At 37.0% G+C, this 26,007-nt stretch overlaps 1 protein-coding gene across 7 annotated transcripts in view; it reads left to right on the plus strand.

The window, feature by feature from the left end:
- The window catches only part of AP3S1 (adaptor related protein complex 3 subunit sigma 1), a 96,681-nt gene that overhangs the window by 34,156 nt on the left and 36,518 nt on the right, over nucleotides 1–26,007 (plus strand). For 2 of the 7 annotated variants that reach the window (XM_072597106.1, XM_072597107.1), the window contains exons 2-3: nucleotides 15,619–15,710; nucleotides 20,476–20,587. The exons of 1 other annotated variant lie outside the window; for it this stretch is intronic. In XM_072597106.1, coding sequence (XP_072453207.1) covers nucleotides 15,619–15,710; nucleotides 20,476–20,587 — 204 coding nt within the window. Of the gene's footprint in view, nucleotides 1–10,095; nucleotides 10,203–10,452; nucleotides 11,028–15,257; nucleotides 15,431–15,618; nucleotides 15,711–20,475; nucleotides 20,588–26,007 lie in introns of those variants that run through there. 4 more of the 7 variants (XM_072597102.1, XM_072597105.1, XM_072597104.1 and 1 more) reach the window with 4 other exon arrangements.

The raw sequence follows: 26,007 nt of genomic DNA on the forward strand, positions 1-26,007 counted from the left end.
CAGTGTCAGAGGAGAGAAGGGGGTGTTTTGGGGAGATTATAAAGGTAAAATCAACTAACCTTGTCAACAGGATGTGGAAGGTTAGAGAGAGTGAGGAGTTGAGTATGACACCTCAACTGTCAGTCTGGGGGACTGGGAAAATAGTGATCCCCTTAACAGTCATAGCAAATTTTGGAAGAGGGGACAATTGAAAGGGAAAGATAATTCAGTTTTTTGACATTTTGAGTTTAACATGTCCTGTTCATGTCTGACTCTTTGTGACCTCATTTGGAGTTTTATTGGCCAAGATACTGGAATGGTTTGCCATTTTCTTCTCTGGCTCATTTTACAGATGAGGAAACTGAGGCAAACAGAATTAAGTGACTTGCCCAGGGTCATACAGCTACTAAGTATCTGAGGCTGGATTTGAACTCAGGTCTTTCTGACTCCAGGCCCTGCCACCTAGCTCCTAACATATCTGCAGGACATATAGTTTGAGATATCCGATTGGTAATTTGGAGATTTCAAAGTGGAGGTCAATAGAAGTTAGTTCTGGATAAGTAGATCTGAGAATCATAAACATAGAGATGGTAGTTTAATCCATGGGAACTGATGACATCATCAAGGAAATAGTGTGGAGGGAAAAGAGAATATGGTGGAGGACAGCACCCTGTGGTATAGTCACAGGTTAGTGAGCATGACCTGTATGAAGATCCAGCAAAGGAGACTAATAAGGAGGAGGACACCAAGGAGAGAAGACAGTGTCCTGAAAATTTAGACAGAAAAGAGAGTATCCAAGAGAAGAGGGTGATCAGCAGTACTAAATTATGTGGAGAGATTAAGAAGGATGAGGATTGAAAACAGACCATTAGATTTGCCAATTAAGATAATAAGCTGCAGGGCAGAGCCAAGATAGTGGAGTAAAAGCAGGGACTTGCCTGAGCTCTCCCCCAAAAGCCCTCCAGATACCCATAAAAATGACTCTAAACAAATTCTACAGTTACAGAACCCACAGAATGACAGAGTGAAACAAATCCCTAGACCAGCACAATCTGGAAATTTGACAGCCTGGGCTGCACCAGCACTAACAGGCCAGAGCAGGCCTCAGGGGACTGAATTATTAACAGCTGTGGCAGTTTACTGACTTCTCAACCCACAAATGCCGAAAAGGTCAATGGGAAAACTCTTTGGAAACTGGATGAAAGAGGAGCGCTGGGTGAAAGAGGAGCACGCAGTCTGGCTGGTGGAGGTGGGGGTAGTGGCAGCATGGCGGCAGCTGTGACAGAGGCTACTTCTGGAGCTCTGGGCCAACAGACTGGGGGGGATGGAGCAATTGATACAAAATCCCTGACACCTGGGACAATACACCCACCCCCCCCACTGGAAGCAGAGTCCTACCTTGACAAAGAATTAGAAAGTCAAGTCTTTGGCTGGGAAGATGAATAAGCATCATAAAAGAACTCAGACTATAGAATCTTACTTTGGTGACAGAGAAGATCAAAACGTACAACCAGAAGAAGACAACAAAGCTCTTATATCAAAAGCCTCCAAGAAAAATATGAATTGGTCGCAGGCCATGGAAGAGCTCAGAAAGGATTTTGAAAATCAAGTAAGAGAAGTAGAGGAAAAACTGGGAAAAGAAATGAGAGTGATGCCAGAAAATCATGAAAATCAAGTCAACATCTTACTAAAGGCAACCCAAATAAAAACGGAAGAAAATAACACCTTTAAAAATAGATTAACCCAAACGGCAAAAGAAACCAAAAAGCCAGAAGGTAAAATAGAAATTGAAAGAATGCCCTGATTGCCTCTGGAAAGAGATCCTAAGAGGAAAACTCCTAGGAGTATTGTAGCCAAATTCCCAAGTCAGTTCCCAAGTTAAGGAGAAAATAGTGCAAGTAGCCAGAAAAAAACAATTCAAGTATTGTGGAAATACAGTCAGATGTATAACACAATAACACAAGATGTAGCAACTTCTACATTAAGGGATCAAAGAATTTGAAATATGATAGTCCAGATATCAGAGGAACTAGGATTAAAACCAAGAATCACCTACCCAGCAAAACTGAGTATAATCCTTCGGAGGAAAAAATAGACATTCAGTGAAATAGAGGACTTAAGCATTCTTGCTGAAAAGACCAGAGCTGAATAGAAAATTTGACTTTCAAACACAAGAATTAAGAGAAACATGGGAAGATAAACATGAAAAAGAAATCATAAGGCACTAATTAAAGTTGAACTGTTTACATTCCTACATGGAAAGAGTATCTGTAACTCATGAGACCTCTCTCAGTATTAGAGTGTTTGAAGAAGATAGATAGATGGATAGGTGGATGGATAGATAGATGGATAGATAGATAGATGGATAGATAGATAGATGGATAGATAGATGGATAGATAGATAGATAGATGGATAGATAGATGGATGGATGAATAGCACAAGATAAGTTGAATATGAAGTGATGATATCTAGAGAATAAAAGTAAGAGATGAGAGAGTAATGTATTGGAAGGAGAAAGGGAAAGACAGAATGCAGTAAATTATCTCACATAAAAGAGGCAAGCAAAAGGTTTCACAATGGAGGGGAAGAAGGGGGAGGTGAAAAGGAATGAGTGAACCTTACCCTCATTGGATTTGGCTTAAGGAGAGAATAACATACACACTCAGTTGGGTATCTTGCCCTACAGGAAAGTAGGGAAGAAGGGAATAAGAAGGGAGATGATAGAAGGGAGGGCAGATTGGGGGAGGGGATTGTCAGAAGCAAACTCTTTTGAAAAGGGACTGGGTCAAAGGAGAAAATATAATAATTGGGGGATGGAATAGGATGGAGGGAAATATAGTTAGTTTTTCAAAACACTTATGGAAGTGTTTTGCATAACTACTCATTATTAATCTATATTGAATTGCTTGCCTTCTCAATGAAGGTGTATTGGGAGGGAAGAAGGGGGAAAATTTGAAACTCAAAAGTTTTAAAAAAACAAATATTAAAAAAGTGTTTTTATATGCAACTGGGAAATAAGATATACAGGCAATGGAGTATAGAAATCTATCTTGCCTTTCAAGAAAGTAAAGGGAAGGGGATTAGAGGGGTGGATAATAAAAGGGAGGGCAGACTGGGGGAAGGGGTAATTAGGATACGTATCATCTTGGGGTGGGGGAAGGGAAGAGATGGGGAGAAAATTTGGAACTCAAAATCTTGTGGAAATAAATGTTGAAAACTAAAAATAAATAAATAGTTTATTTGAAATTTTAAGATGAACTATGAAAAAAAGTTGACAATTGAGAGATCAAAGTTTCTTTGGAGAAAGTAGTTTTGGTTGAATAATGAGAAAGGGAACCAGAACCTAGAAAATTAAGAAGAGTGTGAGAGGAGAGGAAATAGAGGCACTTATAGGACACTACCTTCTCAAAGCATTTAGCCATAAAAGAGAGGAGAAATATGGGATAGCAGTGGGATAGAAGGATTCGATAAGGGTTTTTTGAGAATGAAAAGAGACATGAGCATGTTTGTGGATAGTAGGGAAGCAGCTGATGGTCAGGGATAATATTGAAGATAACTGAAAGAGTGGGAATGATATTGTGGAGCAGTCTGACAGAGGAGAAAGGATGGAATGGGATCACTTGTACATGTAGAGGGATGGGAGTTACCCTTGGCAAGAAGTGCTGCTTCTTCATGTGAGACAGGGGTGAAGAAAGAGATTGTGGCAGAAGACATCTGGGTGATATTTGGTATGGAGGGGAAAAGAGAGAACTCTCAGTGAGTGGCCTAAATATTTTAAGTAAAATATGAGGCAAGATTCTCAACTGAGTAGGTGGCGTTGGTGAGCCATGGGAGGTTTGAGGATGAATGAAAAGGTTTGGAAGAGCCAGTGTGGTGAATGAGATAGTGAATAAATTAGGCTGGTAAAAAAGGATTGCCTGGCAGCAGTGAGGGCCTAGATGAAGTTGTGTAAGAAGTTTGTAGTAGACCCAATCAGGATAATTTCTTTCTCCATCTTCATTCAGCAGCATATGTGTGGTACTGAATGCAGTGGTTGGTGTGAGTGATCCAAGACTGAGGCTTGACAGGGCTCACCTGATAATGTAAGGAGGCAACAGACTCAGGAGAAGAGAATAACATAGAGTTGAACTAGTTCACCAAGGCAATGAGGTGGAGAAAGGAGAGGAGTGTGGCTACTATAGGAGTGCTGGCTTGGAAGAGAGCTGACCGTATGAAGGATTAAAGGTCATGGTGTAGATAAAGAACAGGTTTTGGTATTAGATGGCAAGGTGGAAATCCAATAGATTGTGATCAGATAAGGCAGTTTTAGAATTAATGAACTTGGAAATGAAGCATTTATAAGGTGATGGCAAAATTAAGACTATGAATCTTTATGTGTAGCTGAGGTGGAGTGGAGAAGTAGGTCATGGGAAGTAAGTTGATTAACTGACTGGTTAAGAAGCTTGATGAAATATCAGTATATATGTTGAAGTCCCCTAGTATGCTGGCAGGATTTGGGGAGGAGAGAGATTCTGAGACAGGTACTGAATTAATTGAGGAAGGAAGAGGAGTGTCTAGAAGGTCTGTAGGATTTTGATTGGGTGATAGGTGTGGATTGCATGACACTCAAAGAAGGCCAGGTTAGTGAGTGATGGTAGTAGAGAGAGAACCCTAAAGAGACAATGGGGAGCAAGAAGTATTTCAACTTCTTTTTCTTAGGAGAATAAATGAAAGTGCAGCCAATACTGGAAAAGGAAGTCAAGGAGACTATTTCATCAGGAGAGAGCTGAGTCTGTGAGAGCCAAAAATGGAAGGAATGGGAAAGATAAAGGTTTTAGATGGAAAAAAACGTATTTCCTATTGGAATAGGGCACAGATTGTGAGTATATTTTGGTTGAAACTTCGTGAGTGGTTGGGTTGTGGAGAATGGCAATAAACAATTGGGTAGAATGAAGAATGAGGTTTGGATGATGACCTGTGGGACTCTGTAATCCCTGGGATGGGAATGATATTATGGGTGGGGTGGGGTGGTGATGTTTGTTAATCGTTCAGTGAAAAATTTGGAGACATTTTCAAAGTATTCTGAGGGGAGTTGTTTCAGGCTTGAGAAGTTTGGGCAGAGAAGCAAGAAATTAGAGCAGGAGAACAGGCTAGAAACTTAATGGAGCGATGCTTTCTCCCCTCACCAGGCAGGAGCCTAGTGTGATGCAGTGGTGCCTTGGACATTGGCAATCAGGCAGCAGACTTGGGGAGATCAGGCAGGAAGTGCATGGGGCACTGTGGTAATATGCTTTTGAACCCTTTTAGGATTATTTGTGTGTGTGTATGTGAAACTGTCTACTCTTGCTGATTCCTCATTTGGGCTGATGGAATCTGTTTAAGAGAAAGGCCAAGTCTGTCAGCCACACTAAGAGATATTTGTGCTTGTTTCTCTTTCTGTTCATTTATGTTGGCACCAAACTGTTTTAGTCTATGTGGACTTTTACTTAATTTAGATCCATAGTAGACAAGTGTAAGATTGTCTAGACAAAGAAATCTAAGATATTTTAAAATGTAGAGCAACCATAAAGGCTAGAAGAATAAGACCAGATTCCCTGTTACATGGGTGAAGCTTAGATCCAGTTCCTGTAAGACAAAGAAATTCCTTTAGTCATTGAGAAGTGATGCCAGAATCCTGGATTGGGTTGAGCTGGAATCAGGCTCCTGCAAGGTCTGTGGGCTTTGAAGATAAATCCCCCACTGTGTAGTTCAGGACAGAACTGGATGTCTAACTTTAAAAAGAGCTGGAGAGAAAAGAATCTGTAAAAATACTTCCACCTCATGAAAGGGCAGCATTTATATTTCATCCATTGGAGAAATGAAATGTGCAGATTCTTAAGACAAATTAAATTGATGTATCAAGTTAGTTTTTCAAAAGAGTGATACACTATTATGCATTAAGAGCACATACGATAGATTTTTGGTTGTGTGGAGGTATATTGGCAGAAGTTGTATTTTATATTTGTCTGCAATTTCAGTTTAAGTTTTTCTTTCCAGTAAATCTAAAAACTAAGGAAAAAGTGCTAAAGCCTTATCTGTTACTTAGGAAGCCTTTTAACTTTTTGTCTCTAACTTGAAGAAGGAGGTTTATTTTTCAACTATTAAAAATTGCCTGGAGAAGAAGAGGTATGACCCAAGGGGGAAAGGGCAACTAATATATTTTTTGAAAAGAAGGCAATATTATTTTTTGGTAGGGAGCCTTTAATTTGCTAAACTCTAGTAGTCTTTTCTGAGTAAATGAGCAGAATTTAATTCCTGATTAAATTAGAATCAAAATCCGCTACAAAGAATTAGAATAGAATGTCCTATTCAGGTTCCAAAGAAACCCAGATAGAAATGTTTAATGAAGCAAAAAGAGAATCCAAACCAGTAAATGGAAAAGTTTTATCACTGATCACCCAGCAACAAAATTATGCATTGAGTTAGAGAAACATAAGCATATTATCCCATTTTGCAAAAGAGACAGATTGAATGGAGAAAAAAGTAAACTGCATTTCACAATTCACTCAAAACATTTGAAACATGATGAGAAAGCGGAGGGTAAAGGCTTAATACTATGAGAAAGAAAACCGTGATCAGTTGTAATTTTGTGATTTGCCACAATCAGTCTGGGTGTCAAATTCAGTAACTTAAAAAAAGAATTAAAGGAAATTAAAGGTCTTTCACATTGTGTGGGGGGAAGCACAAACCCCACCTTACTCAGATTGGCTGCTCAGAGGCATCTCAAAGTAAAAACAGAAAATCTCCCTTATCCAGCTTTAGGCTTTCGTAGAAGCAGGCAGTCCGTGAGGCGCCTTACAGAAGAAGAATGGCAACTTATACGGACCTGACGCAGAAGTCCCCCCTCCCGCCGCTTAACGTTATTCTCATTGGCTGAGAAGCAAGGTCTTACATTCTAGGCACGAAATCTAACCAGTCCCTTTTGGAACCCAGTTTAAATTTCCCACTCCTGGACGTTACAAAGCCCCTGAAAATACACGTCATCATATGCAAATTAGGCATTGAAAACATATGCAAATGAATCATTGGTGACTCATGCTAATTGGGCATTGAGACCTTATGCAAATCAGGTGGACCTATGCGAGGACTGCAGACTGCGTGCACGTATGCAAATTAGGTATTGAGGAGTTAGTGAGTCATATCCAATCATTGATCCTAATGCAGTACATAGCCTTATATGGAAATCACCTGACTCTGGAGGAATGGAAACCTGGGCCTAAGGTCTTTTTTACTCTAGGGAGAAGACTCCATATCCTTGAGAAGTCTTCACTAAATGTGTTCCCACTCAATATTGACCCAGTGTAGACTTGAAGCCCAATTTTAAAAATTCAAGTTAATTCCTCCCTTCCCTCTTTGAAGTATCTCCCTCCTGCCGTCCCCTTCCTCATCCATAGGGAAGGCAAGAAAATACAAAACCCATTACAAATATGTGTAGTCATGCAAAACAAATTTCCACAATAGCTATGTTTCAAAAAAAGAAAGATTTTAAAAGAGCTTTAATTTGTATACTGAGCCCATCAGCTCTCTCTGAAGGTGGGTAACATTTCATCATGAACCTTTTGAAATTGTGGTTGGTCATTGTGTTGGTCAATTACTAAGTCTTTCAAAGCTGGTTATCTTTGTAGTATTGCTGTTATTGTAGAAATTGTTCTCCTGGTTCTGCTCATTTCACTTTGCATCTGTTCCTATAAGTCTGTTCAGGTTTTTTTTGAAACCATTCCCTTCATTACTTCTTACAGCACTATAGTATTCCACCACACGCATGTACCATAACTTGTTTAGCCATTGCCAGATTGGTGGGCATCTTCACACTTTCCAATTCTTTGCCACTACAAAAAGAGAAGCTATAAATATTTATATTTGTGTGATGCGTTTTTTAAATTGTATTCCTCTTGTTCTTTGTGTGTCTTTGCAGGTAGACTCCCAAGTATTTTATATTGTCTATAGTTATTTTAAATGAAATTTCTCTACCTCTTCCTGCTGGATTTTATATCCTGCCACTTGGCAGAAATTGTTAGTTGTTTTGATTATTTTTTAGTTGACTCTAGGCTCTCTAACTAAGCAAACCATCATATTATCTGTAAAAAGTGATCGTTTTGTTTATGCTTTGCCTTTGCTATTCCTTCAGTTTCTTTTTCTTAACGTATTGCTATAGCTATCATTTCTAATATAATATTGAATAGTAATGGTGATAATGGACATCCTTGCTTCACCCTTTTCCTTATGGGAAAAACTTCTAGCTGATCCCCATTGCAGATATTGTTTGATCTTTGTTTTAGATAGATAGTACTTACTATTTTAAGGACAGTTCCATTTATTCATATGCTTTCTAAAGTTATTTTTTCTTTAAAGCAAGGATGAGTGTTGTATTTTGTCAAAATCCTTTTATTGCATTTTTTTAAATGATCATGATTTTTGCTGTTTTTATTAACATGGTCAGTTATGTTTATGGTTTTCCTAATATTGAACTAGTTGGCTTTCTTTGTTATAAATATAGCATTTGACTTTTGTGATATATTGGTGTAATCTCCTGGATGATATTTTATTTAATATTTTTGCATCAGTATTCATTAGGGAGATTGGTTTATAGTTTTCTGTCTCTGTTTTGACTCTCCCTAGCTTAGGTATCAAGACTGTCTTTGTCATAGGAAGAATTTAGTAGGATCCTATCTTTACTTATTTTTAAAAAACAAACAAAATGGTCAAAAAGAAGAAATCAGTTTGCAGAAACTGCAATATATATTTAAGGAATATTTTTTAAGGATCTCATTAAGGTGAAAGGAAAATAATGAGATAGTTGATGATTGTCATGCTTCTAGAACTGCAGACTAACTGCATGTGGAGAAATACCTAACTGAAAAGGATAAACAATCCTCATCATTGGTCAAAAACTCACACTGAACTTAAGGAGTTTATTTAGAATTCCAGGGCCCAATGGGCAATGGAGAAATTCTAGGAAAAAATTGAAAGGATTAGATCAGGAAAAGACAGTTTGCCTTAGGAAATATGTTTTTCATTTATTATGTCTGATGAGACAGTTCCTCCTAAAGGAGGTGAGGTTAAGTTAGAGAATTCTAAGATTAATTTCATAGAGTCTGATAATTTTGTAAATTTGAAAAAGTAGCTTAAATCACAGAGCAGACATTAGAGTTGAACAGTGTAAAATTTAGGTTTTTATTGCTTGATAAATCAATTGGAAACTATTACTATTCACAGCATAGTTGATCTTTGCTTTGGATAATAATTTCAGATGTCATATCTTTGTGGATATGTTACTAAAAGTGTTAACTAATTTACAAGTTTCTGAATGCAAGCAGCATTGAATGCCGAAATTGGGAGATAATAAAATGCTTTTTTCCATAGAGATGATCTGGAAAGGCACTTATCGGGATTAATATTACTATATTAATGTTCAGTTTCTCTTTATTTTTATGTTTTAAATTCATGATTGTTTTACATTAGTGTTATGTTTACAAGTTTCTTGCATTGCAATTTTGGAAAATTTACTTATAGAAATGCTATTAATTTTTAGGAATGATACCTAGGGTATGATGCATTTGTAAGATAAAGAGATTGAACCATTTTTGATTTGAATGCTCTGATGTTTTATGAATAAGGGCATCTTTTAGTAGTGGCATTTATCTGGTAGATGTTGTGGCCTTCCTCTGGTTGATGATTGCCTTAAGTATTAAAATATACATAATCCTATAAGCTGAGTTAGTTACGTTTTGACAAGTAATACAGCAGACTTTGGAAAGTTGTGTAAATGCATACATTAAACAAGTAAAATGGCAGAAATGGCCATGATGGAGAAATTGCAACCTAAGTGTGACAAGAGCTGTAGCATGCAGGGTCTTGTATAGCTGTAAGGGAAGCAGAATAGACTTCTCTAGCCACTTCTCCTCTTACCCTTCTCCAAGGAAGACTTTAATTCTTGCAAGGAGGGAGAGGAGGAGGAGGGGAAAGAGGTGGAAGTAGCAGTGGCTGGGGCCAGATAGTTTGGCCACTCTGCTCTCCTCAGAGACAGAGGGTACTGTGCTACATTCATATCTATCTGCTCCCATAAATGATATTAATCTAGAGGATGTGATTTTCAGGTTCAGTCTACCTTGCTGATTCCTGTTTCATTATTGGAAGAAGGAAGACTCTAAACTTTTTATCCAAGGCTTTGACTTCTTTGCTGGTTCCACAGGAAATACACATGGTAGGTAGCCAAGAAACCCATTTATTCAAACAACAAAATAAAAATCAGAGAAAATATACATAGTAGAATATATGCCAGATAATACAGAGTAAAGGAGCTCTTCCATTGGGAGTAAGGTAACTCACTTGAACCAAGAGATACTTCTAGATCTCACCCAAGGGGAAGTTCCTTAAAGTCTCTATGGTAGCAAACCAGGGATAGGGACATAATGGAGACTGTCAGCTCTTCTCATGTTGGCCTCTTCCCACAGTCGTTTTCTTCATCAACTTGAAGTGGAGTTGGCATCTTCCATCCTCACTCTCAAAGCCAGAAGCCTGAAGTACCCAAAGCCAAAGAGATTTGAAGCAGGTCCAAAGACTTGAAGAGATTCCAAGAAAGTCTGAAGACAACTGAAGAGACCTTCTCTCTCATTCTTGTCAACTCTGTTCTCCCTCAGTGCATGGCATGGCATGGCATTCATTTCCATTGATGAGGAGAGAGGTTCTTGGGCTTTGGGATTAGGATAAGATTAAAGATTTTTTACTTCATTAAGGAGTAACATAGAAAGCATAGTTTGAAAATAGATTTCATGAGGAATATTTAGAAGCTATTGAAATGTGAAATAGCCTTTCTATTCTGTATTTAAATGATGACTTTGTTGGTTCCTTGGAAAACTGAACTATAGTGCTCTACCCTATTTAAGTGAGACTTTAGACTTTCTTCCATAGGGTCTAGCATAACTAATAAGCAAGTTACCTGCAGGCTCCTCTCATGGATATGGGACAATCTGCTACATAAAATACTGAGAAACCCCAGAGAAAATGTGAACCTGTTCACTGTGCCAAGGTATGTAGTCAGGAGATTGGTTTAGGTTGAATATAAAGACTTAAATTAAAAATTCATTCCATTCACAAGATTTTTTTTGGTAGACTTCACGAAGACTAGGTAGAATGATCTTTCAGAAGTAAAGCTAAGGCTATCATCCTGGAAATGGCCAGGCAAGTTAGAAATAAAAGGCCTAAACTGTATCCGTAGCCAAAAACGTAGCCTGTCTTCTTCCCCCACCCTTTTAGATATTATAATGACTATTTATCTGATTTTTTTCCCCTCAGTTTCTATTAGCCAGTCTAAAAGACCATACTCTTCTTAAGACTAGCTTTTTTTTTTTTAAGTTGGCCTTACCTTGCTCTTGTGGGAGGCAAGCACAATGGGCAATTGCTGTCAGTTGATGCTGTCATCCAAAAAGTTACTTTGCAAAGCTCCAAATTTTCTTTAATAACCCAAGTCCAATAATATTGTTGTACCTGCCTCATATGCTAGATACACGTTGTTGGGAACTAATTAAAGTCTTTTGTTAACATGCAGGTTGATAAAAGACTAAGTGCTGTAAGTAGGAATGTGTTTTCATTACAATATATTTTCAGGATGACTTAAAGTTTATGGTACTACTAAAGCAGATTCAGAAGCAGTTACAAAGAAACTGAAGAAAGATTGTAACCAGATACTTACTGCTTTCCACCCAAACTGCTATGGAAAACTGAAGTCTTGAAAACTGGGTTTATGCATCCCACTACAGAGAAACTTTTGCTCCTATTAAATTTAAAACAAAAGTATAGGGCAGGGATGGAGAACCTGGGGCCTCGAGGCAGGTCCCCCACTCTTGGTATAAGGTAACTGTAATAGTGCCTGTCTTTCTTGTCCAAAAGAGGAGGGCTTGCCATTTCAGAGCAAAAAGACTGCCTTACAGTAGTGTCTATACTTCCAGGACAAAAGGACTCGATATTGAATGCAATGACTTGTCCTGATAAGTGCCTTTTTGGAGGGAATTGGGAAAGACTTATCTGGGAAGGCGAGGTGTATATATTATTACCTAAATTTTAGAGCAGCTAACTGCCCTTTTTTGTGTGTTCACCTGCTGTATACATATGTATTCTGTAAGATGGTATTTGATAGTGTGGGTGTATATTAGTATACAAAATATCTGTAATGATTGATATACAAATGTTACTATCGATGACTAGACAGTTCTTCAATAACATGACTGCATTTTCTAAGGGAATAGGCATAGCAGTAGTCATATTAGGACTGATGCTCTTTTGGAATAGGCCCATCTTGTTATTTTATTAGATAATATAAAATAAGGAGAGAAGGTGGATGGTGGAAAAGCTTTAATAACCTATTGTTTCCCAGTATTCTCTTTATTCTAAAAGGACAGTTTTCTAATTGGCACAACTTAGAGCCCCGGCATGGTTAGCACCTTAATGTCCTCACTGCTTAGGAAAGGGAAACAAAATTTAATTGCACTCAATTAGGATAAACCAAAACTGCAGCTCTAGGCTGTATTGTACCCATAAAAAAAAGTCTAAAAGAGGCTATTAGTTGGTACAATTAGAAAAGCAACCGTCCTATGACAGAAACCTAATTGAATCAATTCCAGGTGAGCTTTGGAGAACTCTACATCCTTTCTGCTCTAGGCTCCCCATTCCCATGAGAATACTCCTCTTTGTATTAAAGAGTGAAAAAATCCAATAGGGTAAGATACTCAGAGCCATGCTCTGAGGTCCAGGATTTCTTGAATGAACCAGGGACTTTGATGACTTCTCCCATTATCACTGACTTGACAATGTAAGCAATGGATCAAGAATCCCTTCTAACCTGTGGTCATGGAATGGTGCAATAGTGCAAGTGAGAAGGAGTGAGACCCTGAAATAAGGTGGTAACTGAGTAAAATGGAAAGCAGGAAATGGATGTGAGATGTTCTGGAGGTAGAATCAACAGTGTTTAGAAAATGATGATAAGCTTAGAGGGAAGAATGGAGGGTAACTCTTAAGACTGTGAACAAGGGTGATTAGAAAGACAGTGGAGCCTTTGACAAAAATTGGTCTTTTACTAGAAAAGGAAAGTTTAGGGAAAAGCATGGAGATCTGAAATTTTCTCAGTTCTCATTCTTTGTGACCTTCTGCAACTGAACTGGTTCCTCTCTCTCTACCCTCCTTCTCTCCTCTAGGTAATCTCATCAACTCCTAGTACCTTGCCAGTAGTAGGTGCTTAATACATGTTTGTTGAATGAACAGATGAAATCTGCACTGTCCTCTTTAGGCCCTCTTCTTTAGGACTCATTTCTCGTAGTTGGCTGAGGTGACTTAACATGGCTTTGATTCCCATGTAGCAAAACTTGATTTTTCTGTATTTTGTGAAAGAACAAAGCTGTAAGTACTTCCTACCTATTATTGTATGAGGAGAGGAATGGGGGAAGAGCTGAACTTGTCTGCTTTTTATGTACTAGTACAGTGAGGCCAAGTTTGGGATGGTTTATTCCATTCTGAGGTGATGTATTTAAAGCTAAAGCTTTGGTTTGCTCCAAAGCAGTTGTGATTCACAGCTGCTTCAGGAAAATAGGTTGTGGAGAGGGAGCCATGAGACCACAGCAGAGAGTTTTAGCCTGGGGAAAAGAGTTGGTGGAGTGTTGAATATTAATGTGGAGTGGGAATGGGGGTAGAATATATTTATTTATTTTTTTGCTTGGTGGTTGTAGTTGCTGTGGTATAGGACCAGATTCCTGATAAGGAAATTCTTTCCACCAGTTCATATTGGCAACTCTTCTGCAATTTATAGTTTTAGAGAATTGCCTTGGGCATAAATAACTTGTCCACTCACACACAGTATTCAGGAGTAAGAACTTGAACCCAGGTCTTACAGACTCCAAGGATGACCCTTTATCCACTCTGCCAAGTTATCTCTCAGGATATTTATTAAATTGTGAAAATGAAGCTTCATTATTCCACGGTATCTTCCTAAGATTAATTTGTTGAAGGGATAATTTGATTATATCACATTCTTTAGTTTTCTGATCTAACCTTCTGGAGGCTTTTTCACCATTCTCAAGTTTGTGCATCTAAAGGCTGAGGATCACAGCCATGAATTTTGCTATGTATGTGTGTTTTTGAAAAAAGATCAATCACAAAGCTGAAAAGAAACCATTACCAAACAATGTGTTTTGAGGATGAAATACAGAAAAGCTTTCAATGAAATCAATTTTTAGGACAGTGTATCTTTTTCTTTAAGTCTTAACTATTAGCAATCTATTCCATTTTTAGTCTAATTCCCCAAGTCTGGATTAGATGTTTCTACATCTTCCTGAATCAAAACTGATAAACAGAAGTCGTTTCCAAAGGTTCATATTCATTCTTCAGGTTCTTGGCCTAAAATCCAAGGTCATCCAGTTATCTCAAAAAGAGAATATCTTTGACTCCTCCCAAACTAAGCAAAAGTAATTAATTGCTTTGTTTTTTTCTAATGCTTTTCTAATGCTTCTAAGAGCTATGTAAAAGAAGTGGAGAAATTGCTATAGTCAGGTAGGGTGTATCAGCTTCAAAATATGAGAATCTCTTGACTTTTTTTCTAGATCAGTAATGTTACTTTACTATTCTACTTTTTTTTTTTTGCTCAGCTTTTTAAAAATCTTTACCCTTCCTTCCTTGAGAGACTTTGCCGCTCCCTCAGAAGTTTTAATTGCATCCACATGTAATGATCAGAGCTTGGTATAATTTGCTTTGCAGTTGGTTTCCTAGTAAAAACTAATTTTATAAACTGTTCCTGGACACAAACTTGCTTTGAAAGCTGTTGTCTCGTGGAGAGAACACTGCATTCGTACTCAGGAAACCTGGGTTCTTGTCTGTAAATGTGGCATAATAGAAAGTGCTGAACTTGGATTCAGAAGACTTGGGCTCATTTCTTGCTCTCACCTCATTCAAACGTTTACTAAGCACCCACTGTGTTCATGGCCTTGTGCTAGCTGGTGAGGATACAGAGACAGAAGTATACCAGCTCCTGCCTTTGAAGAGTACAGGGCCTAGGAAGCTTCCAACACTCCCTACAGCTGTGTTCCTATGGGCAGGTGATTTCACTCTTCTGAGTCTGTTTCCTCATTTTTAAAATGGAGGTGACTTAATAGTTGCACTGCCTGCCTTACAGGGTTGTTGTGAGGTTCAAATGAGAAGACAGAAGTAGGATATTATATAAACTCTAAAACATGTTAATGTCACTCTTTTGCCTTTATTTTATCTTTTGTTTCAGTTTCCTCATCAGTAAAGTGAATGAGTTAGATGACCTCTAAGAATCTTCCAACTTCAGTATTTCATGGCTTTCTCAAGAATATATTTAAACTTATTAAAAGGAGTTTTGAACATAGATCACTTTGTCCCAGTTGTATTTCTTCACTAGAGAGCCTTCATCTTTGCTTCAGTCAGGTATCATTTTAAGATAAGACCCCTAATGAAATTTCCTTTCCAGAGAATCATTTCTTGGGAGGTTGGTATTTTATTGCAAATTAATGTCACAGTTTAACACTGATAGTAGTGGCTAGAAATGTTTATGATATAAAAAATTGCTCTAAATGTTAATCTTATTTCAATATATGTAAAATATTCTTCCTCAGAGTGAAGATACACAGCAACAAATCATCAGGGAAACTTTCCATTTGGTGTCTAAACGAGATGAAAATGTCTGTAATTTCCTAGAAGGAGGATTGTAAGTAAAATATCTAATGTTTTTTGCGTAGATGAATCAATGACAAAGCATTTATTTTGCCTGCTATGTACAGACATTGTATTAAGTACTGGACTTCATATAAAGACAAAAATTAAACACTTCCTGCCCTCAAGGAAGGATCTTATATTACATGAGGTCTTGGGAGAGTGGAGAGAGACAGCATTCATATATAAATAAATACATACAGAATAAATAGAAGGCCAAATTTTTGGAGGGGGGGAATGAGGAACTGGGAGGGGGCAAATCAAGAAAAGCTTCATAAAGAGTTCTGAAAGGAGAGAAAACATCCTAAGAATTGTTTAGGGTGGTAGTGTGTTCTAGGCTTGTGAAAATCAGTGAAAAGAAAGAAGATGGACTGTCTTGTGAGCAGTCAGGTCTGTAATATATGGGAAAGTGAGTGATGTACATATAAGGTTGGAAAGATGGGTTGAGACCAGTTTGTGAGGGTTTTAAAAACTAGAGGAACTTATATTTGATCCTGAAGGTAATGGGAGAAGCTGTCAGTTTATTGAGTAGGGTAGTAACGTGGTCAGACTCTCACTTTAGGAAAATCACTTTGGTTGCTCTGTGCAGGCTAGTTTGGAGAGGAGAAATACTTGACCATCATTTAGGCAAGAGTTAACAAAAACCTGAGCTAGATGGATGCATCAGGTGAGTAGAGTGAAGGGTGAGAGGAGAAGGGGGAAATTATGAGATTTGGCAACTGACTGTTAGCATAATGTGCCTCTCTAATTTGGATGAATTGGGGAAGAAAATAATGACAACAGCAGTAATAGCTAGCATTTACAGTTATCCCTTCCACATCGTGACTTCCCCGTTGCATTTTTGATATGTTGTGGGTTGGCTTAAGAAATTAAATGGAAATTTTTGAGGAGTTTTGTGGAAGCCACAGATGACTTGTGAAGGCCAGCAGATGACACAGAAGCAGTTTAGAAACCAGAAATGCACAAAATATGTATATATGGTATAATATCAACATATTTTTAATATCATAATAATTTAGTCTTCTCTGGTACAAAGGGAGTGCCAAAAATTTTTCCATGGATTTTCCGGATTGTGGGGGCACCATGCCCTTAACTCCTATGATATGGAAGGGATAACTGTATATAGGTCTTTAATGTTTGCAAAGCACTTAACATATATTATCTCATTTGATCATCATTACAACCACCCTGGGATTTAGATATGATTACTATCCCCATTTTATAGAGGAGGAAACTGAAACTGAGAGAGATTTAATGACTTGTCCAGGGTCATACAGCTATTAAGTGTCTGGGGTGGGATTTGTCTTACCCTCTTTTCACTGGTTTACCTTGCTTAAGAAGTCTGAGTTTTAAAATAAGAAAGTAAAGGCATGCAGTTTATTGTTTTCAAGTCCACACAATAAACTAGAATTTAGAAAATTCCAACGGAGACCTAGATGTCCTGTTTTTAATACAAAGAGATGAAAATAGTTTGTAATCAGCCTCTCAGTTGGTACAGATGATCAAAGTTCTTCTTCCTCATGTGGAATTTGGCCTTGGCTCTCACCAAGGAACCCGGCCAATGCTTGTTCCTGTGGATGCTTGTTTTCTTCCTTTAAAACAGCTTCTTTACAGGCAGTTAATTAAACATACTTCTCTGTCATCTTGACTATACTGCTTACTTGCCTCTTAAGCTGTTTTTTCATAGACAAGGTGAAAAGGCAACCCCTTGACTAATTAATAGAAATTCTAAATTTGTGGACTTAGGAATATGTTAGACTTTGCAGTTTATTTTAGGAAAAAGTTACATAAATTTTGTTGCCAACATAAGACATTCTTATCTGGCAGTCACTTTTGCTTGTGGAGGAAGTTTGATTTCTTATATGGCACTTTTTATGCATGAGGGGATAAATGGTTACTCTTGTGACTATTGCGTATTAACTTGTGATAACAAGCTTGGTACGACCTCATGACCTTGAGCACTTAACTCCACCTCTTCTGAGTATTCGAGTCTCTGTCTCTAATATTCAGATATTGGACTGCATAGTCTTCTAAGAGCCCTCCTAGGTCTAAGTTGTAAATCCTGTAACAGTTTAGGCAAGTACACAACTGTTTTCTTCAGTTTCAGTCATTCAGTCTGGTTGTACCAACTGGACTCCTGTCTTTAGAAATGTCCTTGGCCTCTCTTTCTCTTAATGATAGGGGAGTTTGGTATAGAAGAAAAATCATTGAAATTGGAGTGAAGAGTTGTTGTTCGGTTGTTTCAGTTGTGTCTGACTCTTTGTGACCCCATTTGGGGTTTTCAAGATACTGGAGTAGTTTGCCATTTCCATCTCCATCTCATTTTACAGTTGAGGAAACTGTGGCAAACAGAGTTAAATGACTTGCCCAGGGTTATACAATTCCTATGGCCAGATTTCCTTTTCTCTGGGCTTCAGTTTGCTTCTTTCTCGAATGAGGAAGGATTCTAGATAATATCTAAGGACCCTTCTTGCTCTTAAATATATGGTACTAAGGCCAGTTTGGATTCTGAATAAAGTTGCAGAACCTTCCTAGCATCATCTTTTTACTGAGTGTTTTCAGAAGAAAAAACAAGACCAGATACATGTCTGGTCATAATAAATACTTCATATTTATTGAATTGTGTAAGAATGCCTTGAAATATCCACTCAGATTTCTGTTTGAATTTTAATTTATACTTGACTTGGAATCATTCTTTAGTAACAGTGAAACTAAAATGTGGTTTGGTAGAGCACTGAATTAGATGTCAGGAAACCTGAGCCTCTTGTCTTGAATCTATCACAAATGAGATGGATGATACATCACTTCATTTCACTAGATTTCAGTTGCCTCTTGTCTGTAAACTAGGAAGTTAGACAGACTTCTCCTTCAGCTCCCAAACTCTGATTCTTCATGGTTGTACAAGATATTTGTATTCATATAAAGCTATTGCAAAGTATCTGAAATCAACATTTTACTCCCAAGTTTAAAAAATTGATTTTACTGCCCAGTATTATTGCTTTCATGCAATCCTCTTAGCCATTTCAAAGCTGAAGACTGGATCTTATTTGAATTAAAATATCTGTCTCAGAAAACAAATTTGTAAAAATTCTTAACTGTAATTAGAATTCTATTGGGTTAAAATGAAGTTTGTTTCCCCTCCATATCTAACCTTTTAGTAAGGAAGAATTGCTGTAATCCTATTGTCAGTGTAACTTCAGAAAGTTTTTCAAGTGCATGTTCCTTTTGTTTCTTGTCTTTTTATAGAAAATCATTATTTCATGAAGTAGGAGTAGTAATAGGTAAGTTAATTTGATACCGAAGGTCGTCATTCCAAATATTTAAAAAACTTCGGAGGACACGAACAAACTGGTGTATTGGATAGGAAGCTGACCTGTGTTCAAGTTCCACCTTAAACTTAGAAAACTAGATAGAGTAGTGGATGGAGCACTGTTTGCTTGACGTCAGCAAGGCCTGGCCCTTGCTAGCTGGAGACGGAGATGGCAAACCACTGTGGTGTCTTGGGGGTAATGACGGCGTCTGCCTGCCAGGCTGCGGGGCTCAGAGGAGCTTGTAGCCGCGAGGTGCTTTGCCCTGGGCCTGGCACACAGCAGCTGCTGTAGAACTGTTACTTGCTTTGTTTAGCTGTTACTGTTGTTACGCTGGCTGCTGACCTCTCTGCCTCAGCACATTCTCCCCGAGACTGAGTTCAAGACCAATTGCTGACTTGCTCACAGCGCTCCTCTCCCCACACTCATGAGATCGCAAGTTGGGGATGAGGAAGGGGGCAAAATGTGTGTAATAGGAGAGGTTTGATTCAACTGATTAGCATGTCCATATGTTCAATGGTTTCTTCTGCCCTTTAAAAAAATTTCTAGTTTCATTAGTTGATTAGCCTTAATTTTACAAATTCTGTCAATCCTGGAGATTCTTTTGAAAACGTGGTTTTTATTATATTTATGAAAATCACATTGCCAGGGTTTGAAGTGATGTTAGAGGCCCAGCTTATAATGGAAAGATAAATCCAGCACCTAGGACAGGGACTCACTGTTTCCAGAGGTAGTCCATTCTAGTTTCTGTGGGTAGTTCTTATTGTTAAAAATGGAACCAAAATCTGCCTACCCACCTCTATTGAGGGCCAAGACCAAGAAGTTAAATCTTTATTCATCATAACAGCCCTTCAAAAATTTGAAGACAGCAATCATCTACCCAGCAAAATGGCTCAATTCTTTATAGAAGATAGTTCAAAGGTGTTTTAATGAGATAACTTTACCAAAGAATGTTTTTAAAAGTAATGTTTTAATGTTAATATATACTAGAAGAACAATTCCAGAAACCTATTACCTCAGTTTTGTTATAATGAAAATCAATGTATATTGAATATTAGTGGAGTAATTACAGGAAATATTTCCTTCATTAAGAAATATTGCCTAGTTTTTCTCTATTTGGTAATTAGCTTTTAAGATTTCTGACTGGAAACCATCTATAGTTCTTACTCTTGTCACTGGAATGCCTGTAAATCTCTTTCTATATAGTAAAGTTATGTTTAAGAAAAAGTTTTTTTTTCATGTAGTTTTCTAAGCAAAAGGAAATCCATTCTTTATTGAATTATTTTATGAAAATAAATGCATATTAAAAATGCAGAAGCTATAAATGAGATCTTTATTACTGGGAGATTTTTATATAACAGTATTTTACTATAAGCTTTGAAATTACTTAAACTAATGAATATATGTCTTGTGCTCCCTCTGACATTCCAGCTTTTTGCCTTTGTTGTTTAGGCTAATAGGTGGATCTGACAACAAACTGATTTACAGACATTATGCCACGTTGTATTTTGTCTTCTGTGTGGATTCTTCAGAAAGTGAACTTGGCATTTTAGACCTAATACAAGTAAGTTACTAATGATGTCCTTGTTGTAAGTGATAATTTTGAACTTTTTCTTCAGACTTACCTTTTGTTTCATAGTTTTCTTAAGAATGATTTTATGTGAATAAATTTATATAGTAATATTGTGCATTACTCTTTACTCATAATAGTGAATGTGAACCCAAATTACTTTTTAATAGAAGTAAACTATCTGAATAGTGCTCTTCTTAGGATGTGCTCCTTTTAAGTGTTTCTAAGCATATTTTGAGATGATTCAAAAGAAAGATAAAAATCACTTGTGGAGAAGTGTAAAGAAAAACCACCGTGTAATTGTTAAAAAAAAAAAAAATGATTTTTTAATGTTCAGTTAATGTTTGAAAGGTCCATTAGGGGAAAGAAAAACACTTGCCCTCTTAAGAAATTCTCAGAATGTAAGTCAAGTTGAGGTGGAATTTGATGAGTTCTATGTATGATTTTTAGCAATGACTGCAAAATATCTTTAGCATCAGAAGCATTAGATTAGTTAAGAGGAGGATTAAGGAGGGTTGCTTGATAAACAGGCTTGTCATATTGTCTGGAACAATTTTTTTTCCCAAGAGAAATGATATCATTTTAATCTGAACTTAACACCAAATAAAATGAATATTTCCACACACAAAGTGGAACAGTTAAGGAGGATTTATTGTATAAGAAAATGATACTTTGTGCTTGACCACTTGTTTTTTTCTTTTTAGTACACAACAAACATAACATGCAGTTTTCAAAGCTGTCCTCTTTGTATTTCTCCTGCTCTTTTTCGTGCATTTGAAAAGATACTTCAATACTCTTTCCTTTCTCTCTCTCTCTCTTTTTTTTTTTTTTGGCAGGGAAAGGGAGCTGGTCAGGACTAAGTTCCTTTCCTTTCCTTTTTCCTCCCTCCACACAAAGAAAAATAAAACCCTCATAGTAAATATGCATATCGAAGGAAAACAAATTCTCACATTGGCCATGGTTGAAAATGTGTGTACCCTTTCGTGTCTTGAATCCATCACCTCTCTGTCAAGAGCTGGGTAGGGTGCTTTCATCATCAAGTTGGTTTTACCATTGAGGGAGCTGAAGCAAACAGAGGTTAAGTGACATGCCCAAGGTCACAACTTGTAAGTGCCTAACTGCCAGCCCAGTGCTCTGTCCACTTCGCTAACAACTGCTTTATCAAGGCTTTGGAATCATGGTTGATTATTACTTTCATCATACTTAAGTCTTTCAAAGTTGTTTTTCTTCAGTGTCGTTATTTTTAGAGGTAGCTGGGTGGCCCTGGGGCCTGGGGTCAGGAAGACCTGAGTTCTAATCCAGCCTTACTTGCTTACTAGCTGTGTCACTCCAGGCAAGACACTTAACATCTACTTGCTTTAGTTTCCTTAACTGTAAAATGGGGATAATAATAGCATCTATCCTGCAGGCTGTTGTGAGGATCAAATGCAGTAATGTTTGTAAAGCGCTGAGCCTAGGGCCTGGCACGTAGTAGGCGTCCTAGAAATGCTTGTGCTCCTCCCTTTGTTCTTTTGGTTCTGCTTACCTTGAATCTGTTCATGCAAGTCTCAGGTTTCTCTGAAACTGTTCCTTTCATATTTCTTAAAATGTAATGATATTCCATTGCATTCATATATCATCATTTGTGCAGCTGTTTTCTGGGTGATAAACACTCTTGCCCCTATCCCCCCTGTTTTATAGACCTTTGCTGTATTGAAAAGAACTGCTAGAATTATTTTTGTACATGTAGATTTTTGTAAACATAGAATTATTTTTGTACATGTGTGTAATTATTTTGTACACATATTTTGTACACATTTCATTTTTGAGCTTTTTATTGTTACAAATCAGTTTTTACTTTTTTACATGAGTGAGTAGTCATTCTTAATGGCTTTCTTAACCATTTACCAAATTTAAAGCATGCATACTATGAATTTTAGTTTTTCTCTGCCTGAGTTTCCTGATCTGCAAAGGGATAATCATATCCATACTGGCTATCTCATGGGGTTGTTATGAGAAGCAGATGAGATTTTACTTCGTAAAATATAAAACACTAATAATGTCATTGCTGAATCAGAGGACATGCTTTATCTTTCCTAGGAGGTTTTAGATTGAAGTCTGCTACAGATAGAAATCTACTTCCTCTGTATTTGCTTCATCAACAGAATTATATCTAAATCTTCCTTTTGCTTAGAGAACAAGACAAAAAATTCTTTTTGGTCATACTGTGTGTTACTTTAGTGTCACAAATTGCTGAATAAAACAGTGAACTTCATAGCTGATAGCTTCAGAGCTGTTTATGTTATATGTCTTAATTGGAAGTGATAAAATATTTACAAAGTGGAACAAAAGGACTACATCAATATTTAACGTTGGGTTTGGATATTTACACGCATTCATCCTGGCCTCAATTTATGTGTTATCTTAAGCTGACAGCAGTGCCAGAGTAGTTCAGTCGTTAGCTCTGTTTTTTAATTACACGTTTTCTTTTCTTTGAGTTGTAGCCATGATGTCAGGATTAGTCCCATTAGTATATAAGCCATTGCCTGGTTACAATTGGACACAAAAATAATCAAGAACTAATCCCACAAGTCTTTTACTTGGCTTAAGAGAATGGCGTTTAGGCTTTGCATTAGAATATATAATCAAAATATGATCTTTTTAATATGTACGATACTGGGGTCCAGTGAACTGTTTTTGAGGATGTTGTTTACTTATGATACTGCAGTCATGGCATAGCCAGGAAGATGGAGCTTTCCTCTGTGATGCTTTACAAATCAGTTTTTACTTTTTCACATGAGTGAGTAGTCAGAAATGTGCCTGGTCAATGGTTTTCTTAACCGTTTACCAAATTTAAAGCATGCACACCATGAATCTTAGTTTTTCTCTTCCTGAGTTTCCTGATCTGCAAAAGGATAATCACACCCATATTACCTATCTCATGGGGTTGTTATGAGAAGCAGATGAAATTTTACTTTGTTAAATATAAAATGCTACATAAACACTATTTTATATTATAAACAATAAAACATTGTTCAAATATCATTATTGCTTTATTAGGAGCAGTTTAGTTAACTGGATCCAGAGGCAGCAGGATATAGTAGAAAAATTCTTGACTGTGGCATTAGAAAACCAATTGTTTTCAAGTCAAAGTTTCCTACTTTCTACCTTTGTGACCTTGGTTAGGCACCTAAACTTTATGACCTTTGGTCTCCTCATCTGTTAAGGAGGGTCAAGTAATGTTTGTATGCCACCTGACAGGTTTGGTGAGACGATCAAGTGAGGTTATATATGCGTAGCAGTGTGGAACTGTAGAGTGCTGTATGTTATCATTATTTTCACAGTCTTTGCAGATGGAGAGCTAGCCCCAAGGCCAGGAAGATTAAGTCCAAGTTTCACATCAGACACATAGTGGTTGTGTTACCTTGGACAGGTCACACTCGGTACTCTGGGCAGCATCCTTAAAATTAAGTTGCTGAACCACATTAATAGGAGGAATTCTCTCTCTTGGGAACTCTTGGGAGTTCCCTGTTTCAGTGAAATCACAGGTTCATTCTCTATATACTATATTATCATCACAAAATTAAAATGAATGAAAAGCTGAATGAGGCCAGTCCTGTGCACCCATTTGTCAATATGGTGTAAAATTTCGTAAGACACTCTTCCATTTTTCTGCACAATGCCTGAAATAACTATTGTTATATTTACTTTGGTTAAGACAATATCCCAAGAAAGCTTATGTTAAAATGCATATGCCATCTCATAAGGAAGCAGAAGACTGAGCACCAAAGGGATAGGACATAATTTTGAAGGCAAGAAAGGGAAGAAAGTGAGGTTCAAGGTTTGGAGGTGCCCCCTGCAAGCCAGGTCTAGGTAGGATACTCATGTGAATCCTGTGGTAGAAATGCTTTCAAGGTTAACGTTTTAATGACAGGGATCTGAAAAGAAACTTTTTCTGCTTCGTGATTTATGCTGTAGTCAAGAAATGTTCAGGATTCCTTTCTTCTTTTATTTACCAGTGGTCTCTTGATTTCAGATATATTTCATTTGGGGATGGGGAGGGTTGGCCATATCAGCAGTATTCCCTAAACTTTTTTTTTAATGGTACAGAAGTTCTTAACCTGGGGTCCATGAACTTTTAAAAAGTGTTTTGGTAACTTTTAATATAATTAATTCTTTTGTAATCATATATATCTTATGCATTTAAAAATATTTCCTAGAATATTAGATTAATTAGAATAATAGATTAATCAGACTTCTAAAGCAGACCACAAAACACCACAAAAACTTCAAGAGCCTATGCATCAGATACTGTTTTTAACTGTGTTTGATCATATAGTAGAAGTGATTCTTGCTGTCTTTTATACTTCAAAGACTATGTGGGTACAATGGAAAGAAGGCTAGACTTGGAGTCAGAAGATCAGAATTCAAATTTCACCTTTGCTATTTAAAACCTATGCAGCCTTGGGTAATCCTCAGTTTGCTCGTTAGTAAAATAAGAGGGTTGAATTAGGTGATTTCTAAGGCTTCTTAGCTCTGGAGTCTAAATAGTAAGTTCTTGGAGCTAAGAGAAACTCCCAAGCTCTAAAAAGGATGGGGGGTGGGGGTAGCGCAATTTATCTAAATATAAACGTAGTAGTTCTTCTGAGATCTATTGATGCCAAACTTTATATTTCTTTTTCAGAGTTTAGGATGTTATTAAAGTGGAGGTCTAATTTAAAATATTACTCATTTATATTAAAAGTAGCTTAAGATATTTCAAAAATAAAACACTAGGGGGTGCTATTTACCATGTCACTTATTTATAGACTAGAAATAGTCTCATTTTTAAATTATTGATTCCTTTTCATTTCTTTTGATGATTCTGATTGTGTAATAATACAGTAAAGCCTTACTTCTTTGCCCTGACCGAAGGGCTTTTAGATTATTTCCCTTGCTTTATTGGCCTTCGAGTTTTTCATTTTATCCATAGGCTAGAATTAGTATCCCTCATCTTAAACATTGAACCAAATATAAAACAAATGAACAAAAAGTCTTTCCTTTAGTATTTGCCTTACTCTTAAAAATGTTTTTTTGTGTACTCTGGCTATGTTTTTTGTAGCTACAGTGATATTTTTTTAACACAGTTGATTAAAATGTTTTATTTTATAAATTCATTTCTATAATTAATTTTCTTATTTAAACATAACCTTCTTAAATAGGTATGTTACAAAATACTTGGCAGTATGAACTTTTAGTTGTTTCCTTAGATGTTTATCTTCAGCCACAAATTGTTATTTCTGTTTATAAATACAGTACCCTCTGATATCAAAGGTTTATAGACAATTTATGGAAACTTAACAACCAGATGAAAGAATACTCTATATTACTCTCAATAAGAGAAATTCAAGTCAGTACAACCCTGAGGCTTCATCTTACACTTAGAAAATTGACCA

Source organism: Notamacropus eugenii, chromosome 3 (assembly GCF_028372415.1).
Source record: "Notamacropus eugenii isolate mMacEug1 chromosome 3, mMacEug1.pri_v2, whole genome shotgun sequence".
NCBI classification, from domain to species: domain Eukaryota; kingdom Metazoa; phylum Chordata; class Mammalia; order Diprotodontia; family Macropodidae; genus Notamacropus; species Notamacropus eugenii.